Consider the following 25585-nt stretch of genomic DNA (forward strand, 5'->3'; position numbering starts at 1 on the left):
ATTGTTTATGTTGAAGGCTGGAGAAGGAGTATGCTGCCATAAGAAGTAAAGAAATGGAGGAGCAGATAGAGATCAAAGTAAGCCATTTTCACTGTACCTCCTCTGTCTCCACTCAACCACATTGTGAGATGTATTTAAGAAGCAGTTTGCTCTTCTGCTGCAGTATTGTACGTATTAGGTGTGTGTGGTGAAAACAAATCTAAGATGAACCAGTATAAAAAGAAAACAAGATTTAAAGATGCAAGCACACAAAACAGATGAAAAATATGAAATAAATACAATCCATAAAATTTTTGAAGGAAGAAAGCGAAGAGAAAATCAGGGATAGCAGTTATGAATGGAATAGACGATTCAGGCAATATTGAGAATAATAGCAACATAGGCAAAAAATTAATCTGGAAGCTGAGAGAGGAGCCACAAAAAGGAGCAGCATATGGAAGACTACTCTTAGGAAGTAGAAAGGAGTACCAGGAGTAAGAACAAGAGACGGGTTCTAAAGTCTGGAGAGAGAACATACATCGAAGAAGGAAATGTTGCTTATAATAACTGTTATGCCTGCTAGGATCTTCATTGATAATCATGACCGTTAGAATAAATGAAGTGCCAAAAAATAGCATAGCCATATTTATCTTGTGTTGGATCTTTTTATAGATTCACATGCTTGAATCATTACCCGTCATCAAATTGGGAACCCCGCGGTACCATAATAAAGCATTATGTATCACTATAGTAGGCTAATATGGCAATGAAAGGTCAGTTTTATAGCCTGTGTCCTTTTTAAAAAAGGACCAAACTTGAACTACTACCAATCAGGCGGCAGCACCCTCTAGAACACTCCCTACAGGGAAAACAGCTGTTTCACTGCAAGCGTTACAAAGCATGCCATTACCCCGCATGCCGTTGCAACGCAAAAGTTGGGTAGCAGGGCGTAGAAGGTGTTGCATTTAACTCCAACACCTTCCCTACTATTGAACACACTGGAGTTGGAATAGTAAATTAAACTATTCCAACTTCCAGCCCACCCCTAACAACAATTCGGGGTAAAGTTTTGCGTTACAATGCATGGGGGGTAATGGCATGCGTTGTAACGTCATACAACCTCCTAACAGAGACTGCTCCGGGTTTTTTTCTTTAAAGTTGCAGATTTATCTACAGCTACTATGCTGGATATTTATAATAAAAGCCTCTTCAGATCTTGCAAAACCTGTGGAAAGAAGAGGCTACATGTAGATAATCCACATAAGGACTGTCTTTAATCCCTTTACCCTCAACATCAGGTAAAGGAGTGCAAAATATATTGTACTTTTTCCTCTAAGACCTTAATGGACAGGAAGGGTAGGCTACTTCTCTGGATACAGAAATCCAAAACTCAGAAATCCACTACTTTTGAGATAGACAGTGATTCACCTGTGAGAGCCCACAAAAGGTCACGATCTTCTGACCAAAGGACATCTGCAGAAAGCAGAAAGGCCTTAAAAGTTCTCCATAAAGACCCTCTTAGAAAGGAGAAAACAAAATTCATATTCACAGAGGAGGCCTCCTCACAGCCCATTACTACATTTATAAAAATTGGGGAATGGCTGCATTCTTCATCCTTGGAACCATCACCGCCAGACTAAGAATCCTCTCAGGACCACGTTGACGAAGACTTCACCTTCAACAACAGTGTCGACGAAGACGGTCAGCACAGTCTCATCCACCAGACCATTGTCGACGAAGACAAAGACGTTGACAGCCATCGACGTGAGTACTGTCATTATTGAAGACGCCATCAACATCGATGATACTGTTGATGAAGACACGGTTGACAACTGCACTGTCTGTAGGCGGCTGGCTCAGTATATGGTGTACTCCTATTGTTGATACACCCTGCACTGAGTACAGATAATCCTTCGTTTTTTTTGTCAAATCTGTTTTTATTATTTTAAGATTACTTTTGACAGCGCAAACACCGCATATTATAGGTGACAGATATGCACAGGTTATTCAACAGTGCGTTTGCACATGGCGATGATGTTATACAGGCGTTGAAACATTACTGCGAATGAAACAAATATTGCCCACCCAGGAGCGAGCTATGCTACTTTTCACAGATCCTGGTGCAGTCTTTAAGGCCGCTAGTGGGGCCGGTGTGTCAACTTCGCAACTGGCTGTATTGTCCAATAGCGACCCTGCATCTTGGGCATGCAAACAGATAAAATATCTTTAAAACAAGAAACAATAACGGCAGCAGCAGAAACCACATGCACATGTGAACACCCTCACAGGTTCTTCGTTATTCCCCCCCTTGCTTCGCCCCCAGACCCCCCCCCCCAGCGGTCGCGCTTGCACCTCCCGTCTATAGCTGCGCTGTTGGGATTGCCTCCATGCCCCGAGAGAGCAGAGGCAACGTGTCGCTGGAACATCCCGTCAGTGGAACCGCACGTGGCATGCATCCACCCATGTGATCACCTTCAGCGCCCTCCGCATGGCTTGTGCGCTCCTCATTGCCCGACCGCTGCAGTGCGGCAAGCATCCGCTCCCAATGGGCCGCTATAGGTTCCTTCCGCAGTCCCAGCGTTTCCTTCCTGCGGATGACAGTCCACTCTGCCCTAGCCCATGCCTGGAATGAGGAGATCCATGCTTGCACACTCGGCGGGTCATGCGCCTTCCATCTCCTGGTAAGGAGACGCTTTGCCACCACCAGTTCAGGTCCAGGGACCCGGACGCCACCTTATCTTTGGGGGACCTTGTGAAGTGATGCAGTATGTGCTCGGGCCAGTCGAAAGGCATGGTTCGGCCCGTGCAGCTCTGCAACAACCCACTGATTGCGCGCCAGTAAGCTACCAACCCCGAACAACTCCACAACATGCGCAAGAACCCCGCCCCCTGTTTGCTGCACCTAGGACAGAGTGTATCATTACGATGAAAGTATTTGTTTATCAGCTCAGGCGTGAGATAAGCTCTGTGAACGATGAAGAGCTGGATTTGGCGGAATCGCATGTTTCTGGGGATGCGCACTGGGCTCCTAAGGACCCTCTCCCATTCATTGTCCGCCATTGGCCGCCCCAGATCTAGTTCCCATTTGCGCCTAAGTGGGCCCAAGCTAACAGCTGTGTGCTCCCTCAGCGATGACGCAAACCAGCGGACCAGGTGCCTCCCTCTCCCCATTACAAGTAGGTACTGCATAGTTAAATGCTGACTCGGCTCCACGGTCATATCCCCCCATCTGGTTGCCAACTTCGCTATTAGAGAGCGGTGTATCAAAACCCCCCCTGGTGGAAGACCCGTCTCTGTTACTAAGGATTCATAGGGCAAGAGCTCCCCATCCCGATATAGGTCTCCAAGCGTATGAATGTCAGCCTCCCACCATTCCGTGAGCATAGGAGCCGTGAGCACCCCTTCGTCACCGGGTGATCCCTCCAAAGGTATAGCTGTAGCATAGGGGGTAGTGTTGCGGGTGAGGTATAGAACCCTAAGGAAGCACCTATATGCCACTGTTAGGAGGAGCGGTGTTGGGTGTGCAATCGCAGCAGTGGGGTGGAAGAGTCTGGTTATGTGCTCTAATGAATATGGCGGCAGTACTGTGGCTCTATCGTCCCTACCCCTATCCGCCAGCCAGCCAGCGATGCACTGCAACTGGGCGACCAGGTAGTAGTGCTCAAAGCAAGGAGCAGCCAGGCCTCCCCGGTCCGTCGGCAGGTACAGCTTCGCCATTGCCAGTCTGTGTCTAGAGGTGCCCCAGATGAAGTCCCGCAGCATTCTATTAAGCATGTTAAAGGGGGGCGTGGCTACGAGCCAAGCGAAATGGCGGCGTAGTGCGAGAGCTCTAAGACCGGAGCGGCTCCCTGTGCATTTATCCGCATAATCCAGCCGACGCACTATACCTCCAGTACCCGGATCGGGGTCCCGACGCTGTGAGGTGTGGTCCGACTCCATTCTGAGGCGAATCGAGTGCCGCTGGCCGGAGGTGCAGTGACGGGCCCGGAAACGTCCGCTGGACGCCGTCCTGCCGCAGATCGTTAAGCCGACCGGAAGTGCCCTGTGGTCGGGGAGCCCCGCCGGAAGTTGCCGCCGGTCAACTGCGGTCTGCAGCGCCGGCGGTCCTGATTAAGACCGGAGGTGTATTGGCCTGGGATCACCCTTTGCCCGTCAGCGTTCCTGTGGAGAGCTGCGGCCCCAGCGATTGAAGTCCCCCGGTGATAGAGGGTCCGAGCCACTGCTGTGCAGGCGGAGCGCGACGGCGGCGCCTGCCCCCACCTTCTCCTGAACGTGAGTGCACAACACGATTTGCACAGCGGCCCTGAGGTCTGCGCAGCTGGGGCTGGTGTGGTGTTGGGGAAGCCCAGTATTCTTAGCTGAGCCAGGGACTCCTTCAGAGCTTGAGGCGGAAAGTGAGCCTGAAAGTCATCACAGCCTGGAAGGCGAATAAGGAGCGTGGGCGCACGCTCAAAGGTCTCTGTAGCCCGGTGGATGCCTCACACAGGTCCCTGATTTGGACCCCCCAGTGTTCCTGGCTGCCGGCGCCATTGTACTGCTGCCATTCTGCCTTCGCTTTCCCACGGCCTGGCCCGGATTGCACACGGACACACTCTGTAACCACAGCGCGAGCCATACCATCCACACTATGGCGGGGAGGGGTCCCAGGCACGCTGCGGCGCAATCCAAGCTGGAGAAGTACGCCTTTGAGAAAAACGCTGTAAAACACCCGGAGGGTCGCACTTCAACGAGTACAGAGGGAGAAGGAGCCAAGAAAGTGACGTTGGAAGACCTAATGAAGATGCTCTCCAGTGTACAAACGACGGTGGGGTCTATTTCAACGGACGTTGGCCTGCTGAGGGCGGATCTCCACAAGATGACGGAGCGTGTGGCGCAGGTGGAAGTGGTCACCAAATCACTGGTGGAAGATACTTCGGAGTTACAGCGTGCTGCAGAGCGTATGGAGGCGGTCACCAGGAAACTGCAGGAGCGACTGGACGATCAAGAAGGGCGCTCCAGAAGGAATAACGTCCGAATTTTGGGCATTCCGGAGTCGGAGGGCAAGCAATCCATGGATCTGTATGTGGAGGACTTGATCAGGACGAAGCTGCAGCCGAAGGGCCTCTCCCATTTCTTCTCTGTCGAAAGAGCGCACAGGGTCCGCGGGGGAAGGCCCAAGCAAGGGGCGCAACCGCGGCCGGTGCTGGCTAGACTTTTTAACTTCCGTGACAGGGATGCCATACTGCAAACAGCCAGGGTCTCTGCGCCTGTCAAGATTCTGAACTCCACTCTGGCCTTCTTCCCGGACTATACGGCTGAGGTGGCCCGGCGACGGAAGACTTTCGCTGATGTCAAAAAGGCTCTGAGAGCTAAGGAGATACCCTACTCCATGCTTTTCCCGGCACGGCTGAGGGTCGTGGATAATCATAAGGCATGGTTCTTCGACACCCCAGAGGCGGCGAGGGACTGGCTGGATGGTTGGAGACAAGTGGAAGCACCGCGACGAAGAGACAGGGGTCAACGTGGCAGCCGGCCGGCTACTCCACCGGATCACCAGACGTCCCAGGGTCATAGCCAGGATCTCTTTGCAGAGTCGGGCCTGGAGGACGGAGAGCGCACAGAGGAGTAGGCCCCTGCATTCGTAATTCCTGAGGGTCACCACTCTGCAACATTGTCGATGTCTCCCTCGGTGGACGCTCCGTGCTGGAGGGGGGGGCTCACGTGGAGCCGCTCGTGAGGTCAAGGAGCTACTTACCCCTTGCAAGCAAGTACTTTGGGTTGGGTTGGGACTAAGCACTCTGCTCAGTTGGGGAGGCGGGCGGTTTTGAACCCGTGCAGCAGGGAGGCAGGGAGGGGGGGAAGAGGGGAATGGTTTGACTGTTTAAGTTTTTGCACTAAGCGACGATTTAAGGCACGTGCTATGCGTATAGCTAGAGTCACTTTCCTTGCAGGGGTGGGATGCAGGACTCGTCCCCTATTACCCAGTGCGACATCACACACACACCTCAATGGCAGTACACGTGACGGTTCCGCCTGAGCAGAGCGTACCACATCCCTCTCACACATCGACCTTCACGGTCCTCACATGGAATGTCAGGGGTCTAGGCGACAGGGTGAAGCGGGGCCTAGTACTGCAATACCTGAAGCGTTGCAACCCGGCGATAGTCCTGTTGCAGGAGACTCACCTTGTGGGCCTAGCCTCGAGAGCGATGGACAGATGGGGATATAAATTCATAGCGCATGCGGATTTCTCCTCCGGCTCTAGGGGGACGGGTATACTTATTCGGAAGAACTTTCCGATGGAGTGTCAACAGACCAAAATTGATTCCCAGGGCCGCTTTGCAGCTGCGACAATACAGTGGGAGGGCCAACTTTTCAATTTTGTCTCCGTGTATGTCCCACCGGGCCTACATGCCACAGCACACACGGCCCTAGCGGCCTTTATACTGTCGTTACCAACGGCGACGCTGGTGTTAGGGGGCGACTTTAACGATGTTGTCGACCACACACTGGACAGGCACCCACATACCATGACGGTGCGGGGAGGCGGGCGACTCGCAGGCCTAATTGAAGCCCTAGGTCTCACAGATAGTTGGCGACACAAACATCCCTATGAGAAGCAATACACTTACTACTCAGCAACACATCACTGTCTCTCACGAATAGACTACATCCTATTGTCCGGTGATGGGCTACAAGGCATCGAAGAGGCGGACATCCGTCCGAGAGGTATCTCGGATCATTCGCCACTGCGGCTCATCTACACGAATCACCGTCCCCATAGAAGCCGGGTTTTTCCCATTCATGCGGGCTACCTGCTGAGTGCTCCTTTGTTGAAAACCCTGACTAACGCCACTACACACTACTTCCAGGAAAATGCTGGCTCAGTGGGCTCTCACAGCACTCTGTGGGAAGCTTATAAAGCGGTCATACGTGGGCAGGCAATAACGTCAATTGCTGCCCAGAAACGTGTCCAGCGTCAAGAGCTCGGTGCCCTTGAGGACGCGCTTCACTGTGCGATCTCTGACCAGGAGGCTCACCCTTCTCTGGCGACTGCTCAGGCGGTTCGATTGCGGAACGTTGAGTGGGTTTCCTACCAAAGGGAGCTGGTACAGACCGGAATTCAAGCCTCCCGTCATAGGGTCTATGAGTTGGGCGATAAAGCCGGCAAGATGCTGGCCTGGCTCGACAGGAAAGAAAAAGCGGGCAGGGTGATTGCACGCTTGACGCCACCAGGGGGACCCTCGATCTCGGACCCCGGTGCCATAGTTGAACTTCTGGCGGATCACTTTGAGGCGATCTACGCCCCACAGGCGCCGTTCTCGACTGACGAAGCCTATGCATATATTCAGGATCTGACGATCCCCTGCCTCTCACCTGAGGCGGCATTGGAGCTTGAGGCGGACGTCACTGTGGAAGAGATACGTGAAGCGACTGGCGCACTGGCTTCAGGCAAGGCTCTGGGTCCCAATGGCCTCCCAATAGAACTGTTTAAATACACTGCCCAGATAACGGCCCCCCATCTCCTCCGAATGTTTACGGACAGTCTAGAAAATGGGGAACTCCCTAGGGATCAACGCCTTGCCACAGTAATTCCGATCCACAAACCTGGTAAGGCACCGGAGTCATGCTCGTCCTACCGCCCTATCTCCTTATTGAACGCGGAACCAAAGATACTTGCCAAATTGCTGGCACAGCGTTTGGCTCCACACCTGAACACCCTGGTACACCCGGATCAGTCCGGTTTTATGCCGAATCGTAACACCTCATATAATTTACGCCGGCTTCAGGCGGTACTGGCCCGCCGGGAGTGCCTACGGGAGCCGGCGGTACTTCTCTCGCTCGACGCCACTATGGCGTTCGATACGGTTGAGTGGCCCTATCTGTTTGCTGTGCTTCGTCGCATGGGCTTCGGCCCCAAGTTCTGTGCGTGGGTCCGCTTGCTTTACACCAAGCCACTAGCCCAGATAGCGGCGAATGGTCACATCTCCAGAGATTTCCCGCTTGGTCGTGGAACAAGGCAGGGTTGCCCTTTATCCCCTTTACTGTTCACGCTGGTCCTTGAACCGCTGGCGATCTGGGTCAGGTGGGAGCCATCTATCAAAGGCATCCGGTGGTCGCCGACATGGGAGGACAGGATATCTCTCTACGCGGATGATATCCTTTTGTACCTCACCTCCCCCAAAAAATCTATTCTAGTCCTACTCAACGTCTGCGAGAAATTTGGAAGGGTCTCAGGATACAGGATTAATTGGACTAAATCAGTCTTATACGTTCTTGCTGGGACCCCACCCCCGCTTCCGGCGGACTGTCCATTGCGATATACTTGCAGCCCCTTCAGGTATCTGGGAATCCAGGTTTCTTCTGACCCGGACGAATTTCACGCCCTCAATCTGGGACCCCCTCTGGAGCGGTTCAAAAGGGACGTGAAGGTCTGGCGCTCCCTCCCTCTCACTCTCCTGGGCAAAGCCGCGTTATTCAAAATGATGACATTGCCCCGTTTTCTGTACCTCCTCGAGAACACACCGTTCCTGGTCTCCCCCGCCTACTTTAAAAATATTGCGGCAGCTGTATCTGCTCTACTGTGGGACGGGAAACCGGCCCGGATCGCGCAATGCAAGCTGGTGAAGGACTGGTACGATGGGGGTATAGCGCTCCCCAACATTGAATTGTATTACTGTGCGGCCCACCTTAAGCAAATTAATTACTGGCTCCACTCCCCGCAGACTGAACCCGCCTTTTTGGCAGATAGGCACGGTATTGAACCCAGGGGACTGTTGAGAAACCTGTATAGTCGTAGAGTTCCGTCTGATCTGATAGGCCCTACCCGTCACACGGTCCAGCTCTGGTACAAGGCACACAGACACCTTCAATGCGCACACACAATTACGCTAATGACACCCCTGTGGGACTCACACAGGTTGGGGTTCATGGGTAATAGTAAGGGGTTCCAGGCATGGGACTCCATAGGCATATCCGTGGTGGGTGATCTCTGGAGAAAACGCACCATAGTGGACTTCGCTTTTCTACAAATCAAACATGATATGGCCCAATCAGAATATTACAGATATATGCAAATACGACACGCGCTTCTCTCCACCATCCCGACCGGGACAACGCTACAGGACTCCACCCCTCTAGAGGACAGACTGCTTACGGAACACATGCCCCACAAGGCGACATCCCTCACGTATCGGAAACTGGTCAACAACCTCCCTGACATGCTGTCTAAGTTACGCTTGTGTTGGGTGGGAGATGTTGGGGACCTTGATGACTCAGAATGGCAGGAGGCACTCTCCTCGACAAAGGAATCGGCGATTCCGTCCAGACTTAAACTGGTTCAGTTGAAAATCGTTCACCGCACATACTATACCAGAACGGTTCTTCATAAAATAGGAAGAACCTCTCACGAATTTTGCCTCCGTGGCTGCGGGGAAAGGGGAACATTCTACCACACTATCTGGGACTGTAGATATGTAGCCACGTACTGGGCGGCGGTTATGCGGACCATTTCCCAAACCACTGAGATTTCCCTACTACCCAACCCACGTCGCTGTCTATTAAACATTTGGGAGGCAGTAGACCTAACACATCGTCAGCAAGACTGGGCTGTACTGGGCATGATGGTGGCGAAGCGCAATATTGCCAAACTGTGGGGTTCCAACGTCCTGCCCACGCTGAGAGACTGGTGGAAAGATATGGATGACGCCATGGTGGCGGAAAGGGCGGTGTTTGTTCATCGCGGCTGCCCGGCGAAGTGGGGGCGAATATGGGGGGCATGGAATACATTTAGGGGGGATATATGTGAACCACCGCGAATTGACCCGGATGAAGCCCTTTCTGATTGAGGTTTGCGCCTGGTCGACTGTCCTGATGGCTGTGGCACCTAGTATGCTGTTTTCCGCCCCTTGATGGACGGATACAGAGAGGTGGGTGGGGGTTGGTGGCCACGCGGCTGGTTTACGATATACTGCAAGGTGTAACTGACTATTTTCTCGTCTGCGAAAGATTGTTTCTGCTGCACGTGCCTTTACGTTTCGCTGAAAGGTTTTGTTATTTCGTTGTTGTTTAAAACATAGACCTAAGCCATATCGTATGCCTGAATTACTCGATACACGATGCACCCAGTTTCTATTCGCCGCCGGACCCCCGGGTTGTCGGCCATGCGGCTGTGTTATCCTACTGTCAATACCTGACCTCGATTTTTGCTGCGGCCGGCCCGGACGGGTTGTAGGCATTACGCTGTGTCATGCAAGACGTGTACAATAAAGGTCTTTTATAAAAAAAAATAAAAAAAAGCATGTTAAAAAAGGAGGCCGGAATAAATACTGGCAAGTTGACAAAATAGTACAGGAGGCGGGGGAGCATGACCATCTTGGCGAACACCACTCTACCCGTGGTGGTCAGCGGGACCTGAGCGCCGCGACCGCTCTCCCCAGATTCCCATCGAATAAGTCAGTCGGGCGGCGGTAGATCTGTATGCCCAGGTAACGGAAGGTATCCTCTTTCCACTGAACCCGTGTACCCCCAAGACAGAACCCCGGATCCACATTTCCTGCACTGAAAGCGTAAAGGCAGGATTTACCCGCATTAACTCAGAGCCCCCGAGACGTTGGCAAAGGTATGTAGCAGCTGGGCCAGTTGCTCAGGGATGTGCTCTACGTCCCTCACGAATACCAGCAAGTCATCTGCGTAAAGTGACACCTGATGTACTGCATCTCCCATTGGTATACCGTCACCTAGGGTCTCCCGTATAGCTATGGCTAAAGGCTCAATTGCCAATGCAGCAGCGGGGATAGGGGGCACCCCTATCGGGTGCCTCCGCCCACCGCCACCGCTTCGGAAATGTAGGGGCCCAGCTGCACCCGGAGCGTGAGATTTTTGTATAGCAGGTCGACCATGTGGAGGAACCCCATGTGATGTCCAGCCCGTAGCACAGTAGCACCACCGACAAATAGCCCCACTTTAGGCTATCAAATGCTTTCTCTAGATCTAGGAGGAGGCACCCCGCCCTAGGCCACACCCGCGAGGCCTCAGCTGCAACCCAGTCAGCATGGACTAAGTGGGGGACCACCGGCGCCAACCGCTCCGCCAACACTTTTGCGAAGATCTTGTAGTCTACGTTGAGCATTGCCAGGGGTCTATATGAGCCCAGTGCCATGGGGTCTCTGTCGGGCTTGGGCAGAGAGACCAGGAACGCCTCCAGCATGGAGGGGGGCAATGATCCTTCTTCCACCGCTGCATTGTACAGCCTGTGCAGTAAGGGCACCAGGAATTCATGATAAGCCTTATAATACTCGGCGGGCAAGCCATCTGGCCCTGGAGTTTTCCCAGTAGCCAGCGATTGAATTGCCTCCCCAATCTCCTCTAATGAAAGAGGCGCATTGAACGACTCCTTCTGCTCCTCGGAGGATATATGTATGTTGTCTAGAAACTCCTCCAGGAGGCAACCAGGGCCAATTCCCTTAGTCGTGTATAGCTGTGTGTAGTGATCTGTTAGGGCACAATGGATTTCGCGTTGCGTATGACCAGTGTTCCGCCCTCCGTGCAAAGCGCCCCTATCGGAGCACAGCGCTCCTCCTGCCGGACCAACCAAGCCAGAATGTGGCCCGATCTGTCTGCTTTGGCATGCTTTCTGGCCGTGTGTGCCGCGTAGTTGTGGCATCTCAAGCGCTCCAGGAGCTCCGCATGCTGGGCACGAAGGTCTCCCAGCTTGTGCGAGTGCCTATCCGCTCCCTCTCCTTCTCACTCATATCGTAATAGCTCAGCTTCTAGGTGCGCAAGTGAGTCTGAGAGCGTCCTGCGTATGTTCCACGTGGCTCCCAAGCAGTGCCCTCGGGCTGCCACTTTGTGACCGTCCCACTCTACCATTGCACTGCTCGCCGTCCCTTCATTGTTGTCGAAAAACTCGAGAACAGCCGTGCTCAGGGACGAGCGAAACTCCGGATCCTCTAGCGCAGCAGGCTTGAGGCGCCACGTAGGCACAGGCGGACGACCCGCCTCCCAACTAATCTGCAACCATAGGGGGTTATGGTCGGAGTGTGTCCTCCCCAAGTATTCTGACTGTGCGAGTAAGAATTCAGAATTCAGAAAAACTTTATTCGGTTTTTCAAGCAAAAGAACCATAAAAGCAACAATTTCACAGTTAATATAATACACAATTAAAACATGGTATATAATCATAAAAACCATATATTAAAAACATTCCATTTAAAAGAATATAATATAAACAGCAATATAATAGTGGCAGCATTTATGAGATAATTAGGTCTCCCTGCTATTTCTAAGTTTTAGGGCTGATTTTAAAAAAAACAATCAAGAATAAAGTGCTTTCGGGCTTCATCAATTGCAAGTAACAGCGGGCTGGTCGGACCTTGGTAAAATTCAGTTTTTTTAAAAGGTGCTTTAGAAAAAACCTCCGGGGTGCATCATAGAGGGAACAAATAAATAAAAAGTGCACCAAGTCCTGCGGGGACTCATTGTCGCAGCCGCAGGACGGTAGCACTTTACCTCTATGAGAGCCCCGCGGGACAGCTAGTAAAAGGTGGTAATAGTCCAACCGGAACCTTATTAGCAGAAACCGCTCATAACCCGATATGTGCCATAATAGGTAAGGCTCCAGTGATGGTGTGGTTTTCAGCATAACGTGTTTGCAAACGCTAGGTTTAATTAATTCCACCTACCTCATCTCGATTCATTTGTTGTAATGAGGTGAAGGATTTTTTCACATACTCCACGTCCGCAAAAACAATCGAATCGGGATTTTAAAAAAGTTCTGGACGCCTCAGTGCAAAAAAACTGTCTTTTAAATATTTTAGCCAAGGAATTTTGAGCATATAATCCATGGACAATACTTCTTTTAAAAGCAGGTGATTTAGGACCAGATCTTTGTTAAGCCAGCACTTTAGCCAAAAAACTAGTGGCCGTAATGCTAGGGTATCACCAATAAAAGGTGTACCGGTTTCCTCATGAACTAATAAATTGGAGGTGCCTTTTGGTACACCCAGAAGCTGTTTCAAAAAATTGTTCTCAACCACCCCAATACCATCAGCTGCCACATTCCCCCAAAGTTCACTACCGTAGCTACCTAGTGCAACACGTTTTGCCTGATAAATCTTTAGTAATGCAGCGATAGGTCGTTTGCCCATTTTCTTAGCAAAATTAAATATAGCAGAGTTTGCCCGCGTTATCTCACCCCTTTTCCTTTGGAGTAATGGTCCCTATTTTAACTGGTCGTCGAATAAAACTCCCAGATAAGAAAATGTTCTAGTCATGGAAACCTTCTCCATATTTACCATAAATGGGTGCAATTTCTTGGTACGCAGCCCCACCTGCATAATGTAGGATTTGGTGTTATTAATAGATAAATCACAGCCATAAAACTATGAAAGGCACTTAATAGGGATTGAAGACCTCTGGCAGTTCTAGCCAGAAGGACGGCATTGTCTGCGTATAGCAGAACAGGCAGACCCCTACGACCAACATAGGGGTAGTCAACTCCAGTGTTGACCAGGCACTCATCCAAATCATTAATATATAAGTTAAAAAGAAAGGGGGCCGGGATACAGCCCTGCCTTACGCCCCTGTGAACGCTAAAATCCCAGGATATACTAAGATCCTGCGAGTATCTTACATTGGCCTTTGTATCCCGGTGCAGGTCCCCCAGAAGGTTAACCAAAGCAGGCTCCACCCCCATGGCGCCCATGGACTCCCACAGTTTCCCCCGGTTGACACAGTCAAACGCAACCATATTAGACAGTCATGCACAGATATAACCTGACATCTTAATATCACATAAGCTGGTCAGCAGTCTGGGGCGTGACCACAGGTAAGTTCATGTCTTCGGAAATCATGGTGGACTGGGAAGACGAGCCACTGGCCCCCCGGTCGCCAAACGCACCCCCGGTGATGGATCAAACCCAGATATTTTGACTGGGTGTGAGTGTTTGATTGGTTCAGATGCTCCGTCCATCACCACCCCCTTTTGTACCGCTTTGGCCGCCATAAGTGTGGCGGGGTATGCTCGGACGGGAGTCCCTTGCTCACTTTGCCACTGGATTCAAGCAAGCCGGGCTGAAGATGGCTGTAATGCCAGAAACCGGTCCTCAAAAGCTTGTTTCCGGTCCAGAGAAGGCATGGCTTGGCAGTTCGGGCTGGACTGTTTCCATGAGGCACAGGGTCAGACTGATTTGCATATAGCCATGTCTGAACTGGGGTGGCAGAGTGGGCTAAAGAACGGTGATGGATCAAACCCAGATCAGTTGACTGGGGGTGAGTGTTTGTATTGTCAACGCTCCGTCCATCACCACCTTTGGTTTTTCTTTGGAAGCAGTTCAGGGCCGACTCAAGGCCCAGACCCAGCTCGCCGCCAGCAGACTCAACCCACAGTCGCAGGCCGCAGGAGCAAGCTGTATCCTCCCAGGCCCACGCTCACTTAGCCCGTGATTCTCCTCTGGCGCTGGGTCGACAGCATTACACTGGGCCATAGACGCCCGCCGCCTATGGGATCGTCCGCCGCTGATGTCCCGGGGCACAGCTCAGGCCTTTGTCGCCCGCGGCCCGCCATCGCCTCAGGCCCACCTCCTCACCAGCCAGCGGAGTCTCCGTCCCGTGCAGATCGCAGCGGCTCACCTCCGACACGGACACAACTGCACGCCACAGCCGCCAGCGTAGGGACAGGTCAGCAGCACATCCCAGGCGTCTTCACCGCTCCGGCCAATGCCCGGCCGTTATTTTCTGTAGCAGTTTGCGCGCTTATGCCCCCAGCGCCGTTCCGCACCTCCGGGCTGCAGATCTCCGTTCAGCGCTGTATGCACTGCGACCCACTGGGCTGCATCGGCTTCCCGCTGCGATCCCCGGCTAGCCCCGCTCAGTACAGGTTTGGAGCACACCTCATCGGGATAATAGCAGGATAAATAGGGGTAAGCAGACAGAGCGCTATCAGTTCGCGTCCGCCATGATGGCTGTCTGGCCACGCCCCCCAGATAATCCTTAATGGTAGTGTAAGAGGCCCCTGACAGCCAAAGCTTTCAAGGGGTAGCTGTGAAGTTAGCTAAGGCACATTCAGGAGGGTGTAAAGTGGGTGCATTTACCACTCAGTCAGCCAGTCAGTGAAGATTACACTAGAGAGAACCACACTTTTGTTAGAAAACATACTGTTGTATTTATTACACATAAATACTAATACTACTTTGGTATATCGCCTAACCGGAGATATCAAAACACAACAACATATACTACAAAACTAGTAAATAAACATATAAAACACATGGGCCCCTATGGGAGGCCCAAACCATGTACTAAGAAAATGGAATGCGAGGCGAGTACCCAGATTAGACTAACACCCAAGGATCTGGAGGCAAGAGGAAGCATGGGAGCACCGCAGGTAAGTAACTAGTATTCTGATGGATACATCTGCCAGTGGATACCTCACCTTGTGAATATCTCCCTGCATCATTAACATTCGGAAATTCTTTTGTAGCTTCGCGACGACGTGGACGACGTCACAGAAGCACGGCATCGCGCGCGGCTGCGCTGATGTCACCGACTCCATAATAGGCCCACGTCGGCGTGATGACTTCAGTTGCCTTTTTTCCGCATCATCGACGCTAACGGTTTCTTTAGGGATCCTCGGTAGCTCTATTGTTACTGTGTTACTGTCGAGAGTTTTCAGTGTTTTCTTGTATCTTCTTCAATATGTCGTCGAAGAAGGCAGGATTCAAGCCCTGTGGAGAGTGTGGTAAAATATTGTCGATCACGGATCCGCATGAAGATTGTGCATGGTGCTTGTCATCTGACCACAACGTCCAGGGTTGTCCAAGTTGCAGAAAAATGAACCTGAAGGCTTTGCGAGAGAGAGAGGTTAAACTTCTGATTGCGAAGTTGAAAGGCAAGAAGGAGAAGAAAAGATCGAAGTCTTGCTCCAGGCCTTCGAGGTCTCGGTCGAGGTCGGCTTCGCGGTCGTCTTTGGGGCATGCCTCTAGGTCAAAAAAGAAGCATAAGAAGAGGAAGCATGGGTATCGGCGTCATTCGGAGAAGTCGGACCTGAAGTCGAAGTCGCCGAGTCGTCGACATCGGAAGAATTATGTTTCTCCTTCACCTGTTGCATTGGATCCGGAAGATGAGCAAATGCCTGTTGGTTCACCGGAGCAGTCACCAGCTCGAGTATCGAATCTGTCTCCGACGTCGAATCATTCTCCAGCTCGAGAGGAGGAAGAGGTTCCCTCCCCCGAGGTTTTGTCGACTCCGGTTTCTCGTGCCGAAGAACAGGTTGAGCCGAATCCGGTGCCTCCTAAGGAGCAGCCGGTGAGTCCATACCCTCCATTTCCGGGCCCGAGACAAGACCCTTCCCATTATTTAAATGCGATGTATGGGGTGTTCTCGAGAGCCATGTACCCCTCTGGAGCACCTGTTGGTCCCATGGGTTCGATGGCTTATAATTTTGGAGTTCCACAAACGTATGCTCCGGCTCAGTTCATGCCTTTCATGCCAACTCCGGCTCCGGCTTGGCATCTCCCAGCGCCGCCGAGGTCTTCGACGCCGATACCTTCGTCACCGGCGCCGGTTCCTGTTCGACCTCCTCGTTCGCTACAGCTTGGTTCTTCGGCGCCGAGTTCGACGCTGGCAGTGGCTCAGTGGGAGTCGGTTGCGGATCCGCCGACGCCGATCCCGAAGGAGAGGTCGAGAAGGGAGGCTCAGCGGCTTCTGGGGGAACGGAGATAGAGAGCTATAGATGGAAGAAAGCGAGTTGCAGGAATCTGAGGATTTCTTTGATGATCTGAGGGAAGCTAGTGGCTTGGAACTTTCTCCGGATTGGGAGTTGTCCTCTGTCCCAGATGCCCCGTCAAAAGATGTGGCCCCATATCACGTGGTCATAAAAAAAGCAGCGGAACTTTTGAATTAAAATCTTCCCACTGCGGAATTTAAATCTAATATTTTAACAGAAGTTCTCCACTCTCAGTCTTCAGTGATAGAGCCTATGCTTCCTTTCAATGAGGCGTTGACAGAGCCAATCTTGGAAGTGTGGCGTAAGCCTCTTACAGCTCAAGCGGTCTCGAAAGCTGTTGCGAGGAGATATAGGGTGGCTCCTGGTGACCCGGACTTCTTATCTTCTCATCCTTTGCCCGAGAGCTTGATGGTACAGGCAGCATGCTCCAAGAAATCTGTGTGTGCCTTTCCGCAGGTGCATGGGGATAAGGAGTCTAAGAAGCAAGATCAGTCGGCAAAGAAAATCTTTTCTTCATCTAGCTTGACTCTTAAGTCAACAAATGCCACTTGTCTCTTAGGGCGTTACATCCATGCTTTGATGGACTCTGTAAAGCAATTAGCCCCTAAGATTCCGGAGGAGGATAGGCAGAATTTTAATGAGGTACTTGTTGACACTCATGCTGCTACTCGCCAAGTCATCCAGAGTGGTTTAGACACAGCTGACTCTGTGACGAGAGTTATGGGCTTGTCTATTGCCACCAGGAGCTCAGCCTGGCTGAAGTCCTCTGAATTTTCTGCGGATGTCCAAGCTGCCTTGGTAGATCTGCCATTTGATGGCTCGGGCCTTTTTGGTAAAAAGGCGGATGCTGCACTGGAAAGGTTCAAAGATAGCAGGGCAACGGCTAGGTCTTTGGGTCTACAGTCCAGAGGAACTGTGAATAGAAGGTACAGGGGGTTTGGAAGGTCCTCTTTTCGAGCCTACAAGCAGCCGCAACAGCAGCAACAACAACAAAATCCGCTGTACAAGTCGTACAGGGGTAAACAAAGAGCCCGTTCTCAAGGACGTCAAGTTTCCTCTTCCTCCTCCTCTTCCTCCCACCCCCCTCCAGCCTCAGCAAAGCAGCCCTAGATCCGCCATTCCGGATCATGTGGGTCCTGTAGGGGGTTGGCTTACCGATTTTCTATTTTGTCACATCGGACCTATGGGTTTCAATCTCGTGGAGAATGGGTATGCTATTTCGGGAATTCCAACCGAATTACCCTTCTTGCCAAGGGTTTTGCTCAGAGGACCACCTGCTACTTCTGCAGGAGTAAGTCCTGGCGTTGTCAAAAAAGGGTGCGATAGAGGTAGTTCCGGAGCAGGAAAGGCGTCAGGGGTGCGACTCCCGGTATTTCCTGATCCCCAAGAAGGATGGCAGACTTCGTCCAATCCTGGATCTCAGGGTTTTGAACCTCTTTCTGAAACAGGAGAAGTTCAAGATGCTCACCCTTGCGCAGGTTCTTCAAGCGCTGCTGGAAGAAAACTGAATGGTGTTGATCGACTTGCAGGATGCGTATTTTCATATTCCCATCCTGAAGTCGCACAGGAAGTATGTCTGTTTCACGCTGGGATCGCAACATTACCAGTTTGCGGTCCTTCCGTTTGGACTTACTACTGCGCCTCGAGTCTTCACCAAGGTGATGGCTGTGGTGGCAGCACATCTCAGAAGGGCAGGGATACCAGTATTCCCTTATCTGGACGATTGGCTGATCAAAGCAGAATCTCCGGAGAAGGTGCCCATCATCTGCAAGTCACAACTCAGTTGTTGTACAGGTTGGGTTTTTCGATAAATGTACCCAAATCTCACCTGGTGCCCTCCCAGCGCAACCTGTTCATAGGTGCTGTACTGGATACAACTGTGTGTCGGGCATTCCCTCCATCTCAAAGGATTTGCGACAAACAGGAAATGATTCCTTTATTTTACAATGGAGCGGTCGTTCCAGTCCTGAAGGTCCTCCGTCTGCTCGGTCTCATGGCTTCCTGCATCCTGTTAGTCAACCATGCACGCTGGCAAATGAGGACGCTCCAGTGGTGCCTCCGCAGGCAGTGGTATCAGCACAACGGAGATCTTAGGGAGTCAGTGAGGATCTCCAGAGAAGCTGCAGCGGATCTGTCTTGGTGGAGCGTGGAGGGCAATCTGTCTCAAGGAAGGCCCTTCCATCTTCCTCCGCTGGTTGCCACAGTAATAACGGATGCATCCACTCTAGGGTGGGGTGTTCATCTGGGGGATCTGGAGATCAAGGGTCTTTGGTCTCCAGAGGAAAGGTTGCTTCACATCAACCTTCTGGAATTGCGGGCGATACGTCTGGCGCTCAAGGCCTTCCTCCCTTCCCTTCCCTTCCCGGTCAGTCGGTTCAAGTCCTGACGGACAACACTACCGCGATGTGGTATGTCAACAAGCAATGAGGAGTGGGGTCGCAGTGTCTGTGCAGAGAGGCTCTGCGTCTCTGGTCCTGGGTTCAGGACCATCAGATTTGTCTGATGGCAAATCTGGCCGGAGTTCTGAACGTACGTGCAGACAGTCTCAGTCGGCAGTTCTCAGCCGACCACGAGTGGAGGCTTCATCCGGAGGTGGTTCGTCACGTCTTTCGGACGTGGGGAACTCCTCGGGTGGACCTGTTTGCCACTCATGAGAATGCTCACTGCCCGTCACTCTGCAGTCTCCAGTATCCGATGCAGGGAGCTTTGGGGGACGCGTTTCAGTTGAGTTGAGTTTCAAGACTCCTTTACGCGTTTCCTCCCATACCCTTGATTCCTCGGGTTCTGAGGAAGGTTCGCCAAGACCGGGCCCAAGTCATATTGATCGCCCCGTATTGGCCAAGAAGGGTGTGGTACACAGATCTCCTCAACCTCTCCTCGTGCCCGCCGCTCCGTCTCCCGCTCAGGGATGATCTCCTCTCTTAGATGGAGGGGCAGGTTCTACACCCCCACCTCCAGACCTTACACCTTCATGCCTAGAGATTGAACGGGCAACCTGAATTCTTTTTCTCTCCCACATGATGTGGTGGATGTCATTTTATTGGCTAGGCGTGATTCCACCAAGTCTATCTACTCTTATAGATGGTCTAAATTTGTCTCTTGGGGTGCGGAGAAGTCCATTGACCCTTTGGAGGCTCGATTGTCTGACATACTTCAATCTGCACTTTCTTTGGCTCAGCAAGGGTTTGCTGTAGTTACGGTTAAAGGTCATCTTTCGGCCTTGTCGGCTTTTCTCTGTCTGCCGGATCAGCCGTCCTTATTTAGATCTCCTATTGTTTTAAGGTTTCTTAAGGGCCTTACAAATACATTTCCTCCTACTCCCTTTATTGTGCCTCAATGGGACTTGAATCTTGTGCTCACTTTCTTGATGGGTTCACCTTTTGAAACTTTGCACAGGTGTCCCTTGAGACTGTTATCTTTTAAAACGGTCTTCCTGATTGCAATTACCTCAGCAAGGAGGATAAGTGAGCTTCAAGCTCTTAGTTCAAAGCCCCCATTCTTGACCATTCATGCTGAACGAATGGTACTCAGGACCAGGGCTGCTTATCTGCCTAAGGTGGTTACTCCCTTCCATCTAGGGCAGTCCATTACCCTTCCTACCTTCTATCCTCCCCCTCACCCTTCCAAGGAGGAGGAGAAACTTCACCGCTTGGACCCGAAGAGGGCGGTGAGCTTCTACCTGGACAGAACCAGAGAGTTCAGAGTGGATGACCAGCTCTTTGTGGGTTTTGTTGGAGTCAGAAGAGGCAAGGCGGTGCACAAGCGCACGCTGTCGAGATGGATTGTCTTGTGTATCAAGATATGCTACTCTCTGGCGGGTAAGGAACCTCCTGAAGGTTTAAGAGCTCATTCCACTAGAGCAAGGCCTGCTACATCTGCTTTGTCTAGGGGGGTACCTGTAGAGGACATTTGTAGAGCAGCGACTTGGGCTTCCCTCCACACTTTCGGGAAGCATTACTGCTTGGATTCCCAAGTGAGGTGGGACAGCCACTTGCACGTTCTGTCCTCCAGGATTTTCTGGTTTAGGAGAGTGGACACCCTCCTCCGGAGTGGGGACTGCTGTGGGACTCTATTCACAAGGTGAGGAATCCACTAGCAGATGTATCCATCAGAAGAAGAAGTTACTTACCTTCGGTAACGCTTTTTCTGGTGGATACAGTATCTGCCTGTGGATTCCTCACTGGCCCACCCGCCTCCCCGTTGTCCAGTCTTCTATACCTGTTTTAGTGTATTGTAAATATTTTATTGTCAAAGGAAATGTGTTATTATAATTGCTTTCCTGCATTGACTACACACCGTGTGTGTTATTTTGATTATTTGGGACTGTGTACATTGTGTGTATATCTATTGTTGTTGATCCGTCCGTGTGACTCGAAGGCACGTAAAAAAGGGAGGAACTGATGTCATCACGCCGGCGTGGGCCTATTATGGAGTTGTGACGTCAGCGGAGCCGCTCGCGATGCCGTGCTTCTGTGACGTCGTCGCGAAGCTACAAAAGAATTTCCGAATGTTGCGGACGCAGGGGGATATTCACAAGGTGAGGAATCCACAGGCAGATACTGTATCCACCAGAAAAAGTGTTACCGAAGGTAAGTAACATGTTCATTACACTGCTACTGAATCCTCCATCCAAATATTTATATTTATATATCCACTCATTCTTCAATGCAAATTGCTATGTATATAATACATATTTAAATAACGAAGCAAACCACATTCACTGGATGATATTGTCATCAGTGATGTCACTGACCATGTCATGACTGATGTAATATGTGACATCATTAGCAGTGGATTGCGGGTGCGCGAGATATAGTTAGTACAACTAACTATATCGGAGGAATTTCAATGGTTTTGTACGAGTGAAATGTCCAGCTAACTATAACACCCCTAAAATCTATAGTTTTTTCAGTGAATTTCTAAGGTTTTTTAAATGCTAATTGCTAACTATATCAGGCCTGTATGTAACCTATGGTTTTTTCAGTGAATTTCAAAGGTTTTTTAAATGCTAATTCCTAACTATATCAGGCCTGAAACCTATGGTTTTTCAGTGAATATATACACCAGCAAGGTGCATGATGGGATCGGCAGTCCGTGGCAGGGGCTGTGGAGGCATCAGCACGTAATGAACTTCAGCTGGGCCCTCTATCACTGGGTAGGAGGAGCCCTATAAACACTGGATGGGAAGAACGAGCGAACTGTGGCATTTGAAAAAGGCTCCATGCCGAAACCGGTCATGCCGTTTGCTTTTCTAATAAATGTCTTCATGAGCCCCGCTGAGTCCCTCGCTTCTCTTTGAATGAAGGAAGATTTATGTCACATATTCTGCGTGCAACCTGTAGCGCGCATAGGGGGGACCCTTCCTACAAGTGGCTGTAAGGTTTACAGGACGTCAGGAAACTGATAAAAACTTTCACCGAGTTATCGGATCTTCACAGCCCGCCTCCTTGCTCGTGATCTTCAAGTACTGCTGCCATCTGATGGTCCGAGACTTCTCGGGGGGGAGCGCGTGCACTGTCTCTGCACCCCCGGCCTTGACGATGCAGGTACAAGGAGACTGGGAAGTTGGGGACTTAAAGACAATTGTTGCCCAGGATTTTTGCAAGATCTCTCCCACTGCAGCTCACGGAATACCAGCAAGGTGCATGATGGGATCGGCAGTCAGTGGCAGGGGCTGTGGAGGCATCAGCACGTAATGAGCTTCAGCTGGGCCCTCTATCACTGGGTAGGAGGAGCCCTATAAACACTGGATGGGAAGAACGAGCGAACTGTGGCATTTGAAAAAGGCTCCATGCCGAAACCGGTCATGCCGTTTGCTTTTCTAATAAATGTCTTCATGAGCCCCGCTGAGTCCCTCGCTTCTCTTTGAATGAAGGAAGATTTATGTCATATATATATATATATATATATATATATATATATATATACATATATATATATATACATATATATATATACATATATATATATATACATATATATATACATATATATATATATATATATATATATATATATATATATATATATATATATATATATATATATATATATATATATATATATGCAAAAAAGGAGAGAACTCTGGGTAGGTCTCAGTTTAGGTGGAAAGCAGCTCCTGTTAGAGCACTCTCAACACCAGCGACACTCTAGATCTGCTCACCTCAAATGTCTGTTTTTCTATCAAAGTTTTTAAGCATAGGATTAGACAGTGCTATCCATGCCGAGATAGAAAATGACAAAGTCTTTCGCCATTTAAACAGCAAAGTCTTTAAGCATAGGACTAGTACAGTGCAGATCTGAAAGAAACAGGTTAGTATTAGATTCCTTACCTTAGAATATCCCCAGGCGTCAGTCTGGATCCGGAAACTTTTGCGTAGCAGTACCCCTGCGCGTCGGTAGGCGTCGTCTGCAGGCGTCCCCTGCGGCTCCGCGTCGTCGGCGTCGTGCGCCGTGATGACGTCGCTGGAGTATATAGACGCCGCCTCCGCGCGCTGACGTCAGTTCTTCTTTTTTCCGCGCCAGTTAGCGCAGATCCGAAGAGCAGTACTCCGGTCTTTTGACCAAGTGTTTGTAAAACTTAATCTTTCTACGGTGCCGGTAGGATGCCTGGGTTTAAGAGCTGCAACGAGTGCGACCGCATGATGTCGGTCACCGACCAACATCGACTCTGCCTCCGGTGTCTGGGCGCGGACCACGACGTGGAGTCCTGCGTCGACTGTCGGGCCTTGACTGGAAAAGCTAGGCGGGAGCGGTCCCGTAAGCTTCTCGAGCTCCGAGTGTCGGCCCCGCGTCGAGAGCGGTCCCGGTCCGGTCGGAGGTCGAGGGAGCGGTCGAGGGAACGATCGCGGAGCCGCCATGGGCGCTCCGGGAGTCGCCACCATTCCTCCGGTTCGTCAGGTAAGCACAAGAAGTCGGGGCGTCGCCATCGCACCCCCGACTCCCCCCCGACGCCCGCGTGATGCGGCCGGGGGCTCGGGTGGCCCCACCCCCGCGGGCCCGCGTGGGTCACCGACGCCGTCTACCCCATACCCGTCGGTCCCTGGGGAAGGCGCGTCGCGTGAGGAGATCGAGGCCTTCCTCATTGCTATGAGGGCGAGGTCTCCTCCGGCGGGGCCTACGGCGCCTGCGGGGCCGTCGGTCCCGTCTGGGGGCCCGAGCGGTTCGGGTGCTTCTGCCCCGACGCCGCCGGTGGCTCCGGTCCCGGCGCCGCTGGGTCCCTCAGGTTCGTCGCCGGCTGGTCTCCCGGCCTCTCCGGCGTCGGTTCCTTTGGGCCAACCCTTGGTACCGCCTCCGCGTGGTGCAGCGACTCCGCCGTCGGCTCCGGCCGGCGTCGGGTCCCCGGCACCGACGCCGCGCGGCGCCACCCCCATTCCCTCCCCGACTCCGGACACGGAGTCGGACCGGCGTCGGCCGACGCCGGATCCGACGCCGATGGGGCCCGTTGACCCCGATGTCTATATCGTCGACCCAGAATATGGGTATGATGAGGATGAGTATGGAGAGGGTTGGGAGGGGTCTGAGGACCCTTTATCCCGTGCCTGCCAGTATGATGTGGACTGGGTAGGTGATCTGGGTGATGCCAGTGGCCTGGACGAGTCGCCCAACCCTGGGTTTGTCTTCCCGTCCCCTGTGGCGTCTGAGGCAGGTGCTGCCTATTCAGTGGTCCTGATGAGGGCTGCCAAGGCCTTACACCTTGAGCTCCCCGTCGCGAAGGTCAAACCGAACATTCTGACCGAAGTGTTTAAACCGCAGTCATGCCCCCAGGAGCCTCTGCTGCCGTTTAATGAGGCCCTGACGGATGTCCTTTTGGGCACCTGGTCCAGGCCCGCTTCCGGTGCACCGGTTGACCGGAATGTGGCAAGGCGTCACCGTCCATGCTCGGACGACCCTGCCTTTTTATCCACCCATCCCTCCCCGGAGAGTCTGGTGATCCAGGCCTCCACTTCGCAGTCCGCATTTCCGTCGGCTCCGCCCGATCGGGAATCAAAGCGGTATGACCAGTTTGGTAAAAAGGTCTTTTCGTCTTTGAGCGCTGGACTGCGGTCTTGTAATACCGCGTGCCTCTTGGGCCGCTACACCCACTCCCTGTGGGATACGGTCGAAGAGTGTTTGCCGCAATGCCCCCAGGAAGTGCGGGACAAGCTCACCCGGGCCTTGGTTGAAGGCCGGGATGCGGCGCGGTACTCGATCCGTTGTGGTCTGGACACGACCGACTCCCTGGGACGGGCCATGTCCACGACGGTGGCGATTCGTCGCCATGCTTGGCTGAGATCTGCCAACTTTTCGCCAGACGTCCAAAATACACTCATGGACATGCCATTTGATGGCAGTCGCCTGTTTGGTGACAAAGCGGACCACGCGCTGGAGCGCTTCAAGGACTCCAGGGTTACGGCCAAGTCCTTGGGTCTTTCGACCCAGCGCCAGCAGACGGGTTCGTTTCGCCCCTTTCGTGGCCAAGGGAGGGGCGGTCCCACACGTGCTGCCAGCCACGCGCCGCAGAACGCTCCCCAGCGCGGTGGCGGCCGTGGTTTCCGCCGTGGTGGCGGTAGAGGCCAGCGGCGTGGTCAGTCCACGCCTCCCTCCGCTGCTGCATCCAAGCCTTCCTAGTCCGAGCTTTCGGGCTCACGTGACGCCAGTGGGTGGCAGGGTTCGCCATCACCACTCCCGCTGGCGCGCGATAACATCGGACAGGTGGGTGCTGCAGCTCGTTCGAAGGGGCTATGCCCTCCCCTTCGAGTCCACTCCTCCAGCCATGCCACCGCAGAACCACCGTGTGTCGGGGGACCACTTGACACTTCTGCAGGAGGAAGTTACGGCCCTCTTGGCCAAGGGGGCCATCGAGCGCGTTCCTGGGCCAGAAGTAGGGTGTGGTTGCTACTCCCACTACTTTCTGGTACC

General features: G+C 52.2%; 1 protein-coding gene across 2 annotated transcripts in view; it reads left to right on the forward strand.

Annotated features, from left to right (window-relative positions):
• EVI5L (ecotropic viral integration site 5 like) overlaps window positions 1–25585 on the forward strand; it is a 1151000-nt gene that overhangs the window by 697426 nt on the left and 427989 nt on the right. For both annotated transcript variants that reach the window (XM_078681273.1, XM_078681266.1), the window contains exon 11: window positions 17–77. In XM_078681273.1, the coding sequence (XP_078537399.1) occupies window positions 17–77 (61 nt within the window). The remainder of the gene's footprint in view (window positions 1–16; window positions 78–25585) is intronic.

Source organism: Lissotriton helveticus, chromosome 1_1 (assembly GCF_964261635.1).
Source record: "Lissotriton helveticus chromosome 1_1, aLisHel1.1, whole genome shotgun sequence".
Lineage (NCBI taxonomy): Eukaryota > Metazoa > Chordata > Amphibia > Caudata > Salamandridae > Lissotriton > Lissotriton helveticus.